The sequence below is a fragment of the Oncorhynchus masou genome, chromosome 31 (genome assembly GCF_036934945.1).
Source record: "Oncorhynchus masou masou isolate Uvic2021 chromosome 31, UVic_Omas_1.1, whole genome shotgun sequence".
In the NCBI taxonomy this organism is placed as follows: Eukaryota; Metazoa; Chordata; class Actinopteri; order Salmoniformes; family Salmonidae; genus Oncorhynchus; species Oncorhynchus masou.
Window position 1 is genome coordinate 50,002,655 of NC_088242.1, and position 8,284 is coordinate 50,010,938.

The 8,284-nt window shown below is 40.5% G+C and overlaps 1 protein-coding gene across 1 annotated transcript; it reads right to left on the bottom strand.

The window, feature by feature from the left end:
* Positions 1-313: 313 nt before the first annotated feature.
* Positions 314-8,041, bottom strand: LOC135524076 (lamina-associated polypeptide 2, isoforms beta/gamma-like). The gene is made up of 6 exons (XM_064951249.1): positions 7,401-8,041; positions 5,763-5,877; positions 3,527-3,688; positions 3,168-3,280; positions 2,880-2,983; positions 314-2,672 (listed from the first exon to the last, which is right to left on the bottom strand). The coding sequence occupies exons 1-6, from the start codon at positions 7,629-7,631 to the stop codon at positions 2,279-2,281; spliced, it is 1,119 nt and encodes a 372-aa protein (XP_064807321.1). The 5' UTR covers positions 7,632-8,041; the 3' UTR covers positions 314-2,278.
* Between the last annotated feature and the right edge of the window lie 243 nt (positions 8,042-8,284).

Sequence of the window (8,284 nt, forward strand, 5' to 3'; positions counted from 1 at the left end):
GGAACAGAGAATAAAAGGGGCAGATTTCTGGGCGTGGTAGAACAGATTCAGGGCATAATGTACAGACAAGGATGTGAGTACAATGGGGGTAAACCTAGGCATTGAGTGACGATGATAGAGCTTGCATCTCTGGAGCCACCAGCTAAGCAAGGTGAGGTTTCCCCATGTGTGGGGTGTTTGACAAAATAGCTATCTAAGGCATGTTGAGCTGGACTAGGGGCTCTACAGTGAGATAAAACATAGCACAGTAGCTGTCTTCTTTTCTCAGATGACCAAGAGTATGGAATCTCCTCATTAAAGAAAACCATGGGGAGAGAATCGACTTACCACATTTATTTAATGATATTATCTATAAAAACAGATAAAAAAACCTTAACCCCACAATATACTTTCATCCTTGCTTGGGAAGCTAGCTGCTTGATCAAAGTCAAAAACATTTAATCTTTAATATATTCACTTGTGTAACAAGTAAACAAAGAGGGTCAGATTTAGGATAGCACTTTAAAAAAAAGCAACATCCTACTTTCACCTATGGTACTTTATTTTTCTACAATAAAATAATAAAAAAGTTCACAATTCACATTTGAAAAATACGGAACAAAATAAATAACATTTTTTTCTTATTTTTTTTCAAACAGTGTGGACGAACATGTCAACTTCTTTACAAGTGAATGTCAGTAACTGGTCAACATAAGTGGCTTTTGTCATTAGTCTCTTCGGGTAATTATTGTCCCCATTAGTATTACCTCTGCTATCAAGATGAAGTATACAAGAGGCAAACTCTATTTGAGTTTTTGACTCGTTAAAATTAGAATAGGATCATGAGCCATTTACTTGCTCAACTTTATTTTGCAAAAATATAATTCTTCCAAGATCCGTAGCCGTATGTATGGAACCATTAAGAAGGGCTGTGTGGATGCACTAAATATAAAGACAGCCAGTCCTAGGTCGTGTTCATTCGGCACCACATGGACAAAAACACAGAATCAGAGAATATTTGTCCAATAAGGACTACCCACTTGTGTTTTCCTGTTTCAAAACTTTTTGTTACGGTGAGCATGCCCTTTAGATAGGACTGAAGGATCTTGAATCTTCAGAGCAACAAAGCACTAAAGATGAAACACAAACTCACACAAAGCTATACTGGGATTTGGTCATCACAGACTGATGAGCCATTCAACTACCAGACCACTTACTGCTAGTCAGGTCCCAAATCTGCTTTTGCTGTCTTGTCAAGTCCTCCTGACAATGACCAAGAGAGTTGGCAAGATAGCACACACAGATCTGGGACCAGGCTTACTTACTGCAGTTCATCTCCCCAACAGCTTTTCAATGTACTGATGGCTCTACACGAGCAGTTTAAAGACAACTAATAGTTTTAGCAATCAAACTCGTAGTTTATAGCATGAAAAAGGGCTTCTCCTCATTCAGTGACAAAACCTTATTTAACACTATTGGACAGTATTATGACTCCTCGCAGCAGAGATCCAATTAACTTAGAGCAAATTATAATAGACCTGAGCACCATTCAATTCATAGTTTAAAAACATTATTCTACATATCTCTATTATTAATACTACAGTGTATATTCAAAATCCATACAGAAATACTTGTCGATATTTCCGTAATCAGTAGCAGGGTTAGGGACAGTTCCATTTAAATTCAGGAAGTGCACTCCAATTCTCATTCTCTCCAAAGTTTTTTATGAGGAACCTTTGGAATTTGGTTTACTTTCTGAATTGACTGGAATTGAAATGGAATTGACTTCAACCCTGGCACTATGCAAGTTCTAACAGTGTGCCTGGCACAACAGACACCCCGAAAACTACAACCATGTCCTTCAAAAACTACAACCATGCATGTGACATGTCCTCGCAATATCACATGGGAGTTCTATCTACACACATAAGTGAAAAATACACACAAAGAATACACAAAATGCACTTCACACTATGATTAAAAACTAGTCTATTCAGACTGTCATGACAAGACAGTGCTGGTTTGTTTTACAAGAAGCTGGTGTTGGTTAGGTTGAATGCCCTTCCTTTCTCTCCTTAGCAGGGACGAGGAGAAGTGAACAAGGAAGGGACAGGGTGAGACAGTCTACCAGCCCAGATTAAATGTCAGTCAGTCCTCCAAGATGGTCAACCATGTATAAATAGATGAAGATGGGGTTGGTGACCAGATGAAGGGGGGTCTTTTGACCTCAATTGGACAGCCTGGTAAAATAGTAGAAAGAATTATAATAAAAGAGAGCAGGGTGGAGTAGGTGTATTGCTTACTTGCCTCCACCCTCAGCTCCTGCACTTTGGCTGCTGCTGGCCCCGATGCCCAGCGGCACAATCACATTATCGACCACGGCATCTACCACCTTATCAACCGTGCTATACAGGTGACCCTTGGCGTCGTTTATCAAACCCTTGACGGACTGGACCTGATCTGCATCAAGGTGCTGGATGACGAAGTAGATGGAACCGGCTACAGTGATGAGCACCATGAGCTTTAGTAGGACAGAGAGGAATCCTGGCCTGGCCCGTTCTGAGCCCAGGGAGCTGCACTCAGAGTGAGACTCTGTGTAGATGGAGCGCTCCAGGAGAGACTTGTTCAGCCAATAGTTGCTGGGTTTCACCGGTCGGCCAGCCGCACCATGGATCGATCTCCTGCATGTGGCGCTGGGGAGAGAGGAGGATTAGAGGATAATGTGACAAAGTAATTTCTGACAAGTCATGTTTAACAACTGCTGTAAAGATTTTACTGGTAAGTGCCCCTGTGTTCTTGGAGCCATACACGTAAAAAAAGATCAGGAGATGGGATCTGTCTTAGTTTGACCAAAAGTGAAAGGTTCCACATACTAGTGATAGGGCCTAAAAAGGTCTTACCTGATGCCTATGGGTGAAAGGATCTCATTAGCGAGAATCTCCTCAACATTCTTCCCCGTCTTCTTAGGGGTCTGGTCACCAGTTGCTAGACTCTCATCCACCACCTGTGAACATTGACAATGACAACAGATGATTGAGAGGTTGAGGTTTATGGGTGTAAAATAAGATTATTTACACATGTGCTGAACTGTCTTGCTGTTGAAGACGAATGCTGTTTTAATGTGAGAGCTCTGGTGAGTGTGATTTTGCATTGTATTTACTTAAATCAACTTGAACTTAAAGGCTTACCTTGTTGCTCCGTCTGCTGCTGGTCCTGATGGTGACAGGAGTCTTCCCTCTGCTCATCACAGACTTCTCCACAACAGCAGCTGGCTCTGGTTCAGGAGCAGCTGTAATCTCATCTGACAGAGTTAAAGCGAACACAAGTCAGCGAGAATCAAGGCATCTAAACGGAGTAAAAAAGGATCCATTCCATTTCTGAAATTCCAATTTCCTCATTGCTTTTCAGTTTAGGCCTACTTCCTGAATTGAAATTGAAACCAACCCTGAATTAAATCAAATCAAAATGTATTAGTCACATGCGCTGAATAAGTGTGCTGCTTAATTAATGGTGCATGTTCTTGTGCAGTTATAATATCTCATCTCACCTTCCTCCTTGTCACTGTACTGGTCAGAGAGTGTGTTGCCGTTCTGGTTGCTGTCTGCCTTGACTGCTGCAGAGGTAACAGTGGCAGTCTCGGATAGGCTAGGGGTAGCCTCAGCGGCAGGTGTATCCAGTTGCTTCTTCTCATAAAGAATGCGAGTGCAGCCTGAAGACAAGGGGAAACAAGTTAGAAGTGAAGGGGGTTACATTTAGTCAAGGATCTCTCACTGACTGTTTGAGTCTGTTGGTGCATCTCAATTAGAGGTCGACTGATTAATCGGAATGGCCCGATTAATTAAGGCCGATTTCAAGTTTTCATAACAATCGGAAATCAGTATTTTTGGACGCCGATTTTGCTTCTTTTTTTTTTACACCTTTATTTAACTAGGCAAGTCAGTTAAGAACACATTCTTATTTTGACGGCCTAGGAACAGTGGGTTAACTGCCTTGTTCTGGGGCAGAACGACAGATTTTTACCTTGTCAGCTCTGGGTTTCAATCTTTCAACCTTACGGTTAACTAGTCCAACGCTCTAACCACCTGCCTCTCATTGCACTCCACGAGGAGCCTGTTACGCGAATGCAGTTGAAGCCAAGGTAAGTTGTTAGCTAGCATTAAACTTATCTTATAAAAAACAATCAATAAATCATAATCACTAGTTAAACTAGTAATATCATCAACCATGTGTAGTTATCTAGCGTGTCCTGCGTTGCATATAATCGATGCAATGCTGGGGGATGATTTAACAAAAGCGCATTTGCGAAAAAAGCACAATCGTTGCACAACTACCTAACCATTAACACCAATGCCTTTCTTAAAATCAATACACAGAAGTATGTATTTTTAAACCTGCATATTTAGCTAAAAGAAATCCAGGTTAGCAGGCAATATTAACCAGGTGGAATTGTGTTACTTTTCTTGCGTTCATTGCACACAGAGTCAGGGTAAATGCAACAGTTTGGGCCGCCTGGGTCCTTGTGAACTAATTTGCCAGAATTTTACATGATTATGACATAACATTGAAGGTTGTACAATGTAACAAGAATATTTAGACTTAGGGATGCCACCCGTTAGATAAAATACGGAACGGTTCCGTATTTCACTGAAAGAATATACGTTTTGTTTTCGAAATGATAGTTTCCGGATTCGACCATATTAATGACCAAAGGCTCGTATTTCTGTGTTTTATTATGTTATAATTAAGTCTATGATTTGATATTTGATAGAGCAGTCTGACTGAGCGATGGTAGGCAGCAGCAGGCTCGTAAGCATTCATTCAAACAGCACTTTCGTGCTTTTTGCCAGCAGCTCTTCGCAAGCACAGCGCTGTTTATGACTTCAAGCCTATCAGCCTAATGGCTGGTGTAACTGATGTGAAATGGCTAGCTAGTTAGCGGGGTGCGTGCCAATAGCGTTTCAAACGTCACTCGCTCTGAGACTTGGAGTAGTTATTCCCCTTGCTCTGCAATGGCCACGGCTTTTGTGGAGCGATGGGTAACGCTGCTTCAAGTGTGGCTGTTGTCGATGTGTTCCTGGTTCGAGCCCAGGGAGGAGCGAGGAGAGGGACGGAAGCTATACTGTTACACTGGCAATACTAAGGTGCCTATAAGAACATCCAATAGTCAAAGATCAATGAAATAGAAATGGTATAGAGAGAAATAGTCCTATAAATACTATATTAACTGCAACCTAAAACCTCTCACCTGGGATTATTGAAGTCTCATGTTAAAAGGAACCACCAACTTTCATATGTTCTCATGTTCTGAGCAAGGAACTGAAACGTTAGCTTTTTTACATGGCACATATTGCACTTTTACTTCTCCAACACTTTGTTTTTGCATTATTTAAACCAAATTGAACATGTTTCATTATTTATTTGAGGCTAAATAGACTTTTATAGATGTATTATATTAAGTTAAAATAAGTGTTCATTCAGTATTGTTGTAATTGTCATTATTACAAATAAAACTTTTTTTTTTTAATCGACCGATTAATCGGTATCTGTTTTTTTTTTTGGTCCTCCAATAATCGGTATCAGTGGTGAAAAATCATAATCGGTCGACCTCTAATCTCAATAGTGGCTTCTTCTCCTTGTCTCATTCACATCATCTGCACAGATGTACAAGAACTGATGAGGTGAAAGCTTATCTTCTCAGATCAATGCAGATGAAGTGGCGGAGTAAGGAAAGGAGAGGACGCCATTTTAAGACACACCCTGAGTAAAACATAAGGAAGACTCACCAACTATGGGTCCAACATTGACTCCATGCTTCAACAGCTCATGGTTTAAGCCTGCATTTGTAAGGTCTGTCACTTTCACTTCTTCTGACCGAGGCTTGTCAATCCTGGTGGCTTTCTGTGGATGGATGGATTATGGGTGTCAATTCATAGACCTGGGTAAAAAGCTTATCTAGAGACCGAAGATGAACCTATCTCTGTTTTAACTAAGATTATCTACAAAGAACACAGACATGAGAGAACCAGTAAGTAAAGCCCTATTCAGACGGGATTCGTTTTACTGGGGGAGGTCTGGTAATGTAATTATGTGCACGAGCACAAAACACCACATCTGTAATTTTAGTCCCGCCCAAATCTGCCATCTCAGTCGTTTTCACATGGCAGGAGAGTAATAATTCCAGCCAGAATAACCTAGTGTTTTTTGGCAAAGTCCAAGGTCCTCTGAAAATACTAGTCTAGTGTGAATCGACATCCCTGTTTTATGAGAGAAATGTCTGTGTTTGACAGGTGTTAATCACAGTTTGAGCAAGAAAACAATAACTGATTCGATAAATCGAAAGAAGTGCTGCCTATAGGCTATATATGAATGGCCTACATGCATCAACTTTCACAGTGAATGCTTTTGTTTACGTTTCGTGCGTATGAATTGAATATAGCCAAATGAATCAGTAAAAAATATTGTGCTTATTTAACGCAACCCTTGCTGCCAATACATCGCAAAGCAGCACACAACTGATCTAAACATTTGGAAATGAGAAGTTAACTTTCTCATCCATGGCCTTAAAACGCATCTCGAATGAACTGTTTAGCTCACATCCAAAGGCTGGGAGGCATTTAGGACGTACTGCGGATTGATTATTATGACACTATACCAAAGATGGTTTGGTATGGTTTAGAAACCAAGCTCGAGTTATCAGTGTGGCACTATCAGCTGGACATGTTGAAATATCTTCATGCCTAGAATAAATCCCTGTAGGCTTCCATCATAACTGTCAATTTATATATATTTTTTTTAAAGTAAGAATTCCAGGGGACAGTTTGGAAAAAAACGAATCCATTCCGAAAGGTTCTCTGGAATAAAATACATTCTGGAGTAATAATAACATAATAACCAACGTTCTCTCATAATACTAGTCCCGTGTGAATATGGTTTAAGAGGCCTCTATGGGAACGGTGTCCCCCCCACGCTACCATCTAGTGGCCAAAATCTAAATTGCGCCTGGGCTGGAATAATACATTATGGCTTTTCTCTTGCATGCCAAAGATGATCTAATGTGTTATATTCTCCGACATTAATTTCACATTTCCTCAGACTTCAAAGTGTTTCCTTTCTAATGGTATCAAGAATATGCATATCCTTGCTTCAGGTCCTGAGCTACAGGCAGTTAGATTTTGGTATGTCATTTTAGGCAAAAATTGGAAAAAAGGGTCAGATCCTTAAGACGTTTTAAGAGGGAAAGAAACAGGAAGGGGGATATTTAAATGAATAACATTCACGTTATATGGAAAGGTTGCTCTCGGTCAGATTAATGGGCTAATGGAAAGGCAACAATCATTTAACACAGGTACCTAGTAATTTCATGCGTTACAAAATCAATTCATAGCACTGTAATGACCAATAATAACATATTCATAACTTACTCTTCCAGAAAGACTCTTGTTGGAGACTATAGGGGTAGGTAGTTCTTCATCACTGGAGAACATGTCTGTAAGTGGACTTTTCTGGTTCAGAACGGTCAAGTTCTTCAAGTACAATTGAACATATACATGTTTCTTCTGCTCGGAGACGGGAAGCGGCACATTGTTGGCCGTGAGCTCACTTTTGAGTTTATCCTTCGTGAGAACTGACGGATTTTCGAGAAATTCCGCCATGCCCGTTTCCTTTCTCGTAGATAAAAACAGTAGGCGGGTGTAAATTAGCTAGGTAAATTCTTAAATTGAGCAGTGAGCAAGCTCGGTCGTAACAACAAGGGAACGTCCAGAGTTGGAAGTGTCGGTAAACGAAAAGACTGGTGCCCAGCAACGATTATTCAGCTATCATGAGCTAGCTATCCGATTCAACTTAACGTACTTATTTTTATTTTTTATCTTAGAAATATTCACTCTCCATCGCGTGTCCCGGCTGAGATTGTTTGGTTAAACTACAGCTGCACTGTGATGGTATATTGAAACCGAACAAGTAAATACATATTCAAACTATTTAAAGAACGATATTAGCTAAAAACCCGGACCCTTTTTTGTTGTTGCTGTCTGTCCGCGGCATAGTCCGCGACCGTATATCAGGCAACAAAGAGGAGAGGTATTGGACGTTAGACCCCAAGAAACTAGATGGTGATTGGTCAGTCTTGAAAAAAAAAACGCACCCCGCCACAAAGAAAGAGCCCTGTGGAGCCTGCAACATCCGTAGGCGTAATCGACAGTCAAAATATAGTATGTTGAATTCTGCCCGGAATTTCTGGATTTCTGCCCAGATGGATATTGACATAGTTAAAAATTCTTTATAATTACATTTCCAATGTACATTT

Excerpts from the sequence above, each read along its gene's own strand:
- LOC135524076 (XM_064951249.1), bottom strand. The coding sequence starts at position 7,631 with ATGGCGGAATTTCTCGAAAATCCGTCAGTTCTCACGAAGGATAAACTC. Across the intron at positions 3,689-5,762 it reads CAATGTTGGACCCATAGTTG|GCTGCACTCGCATTCTTTAT; the intron begins GTGAGTCTTCCT and ends CCTTGTCTTCAG. Across the intron at positions 2,984-3,167 it reads GCAGCAGACGGAGCAACAAG|GTGGTGGATGAGAGTCTAGC; the intron begins GTAAGCCTTTAA and ends CAATGTTCACAG.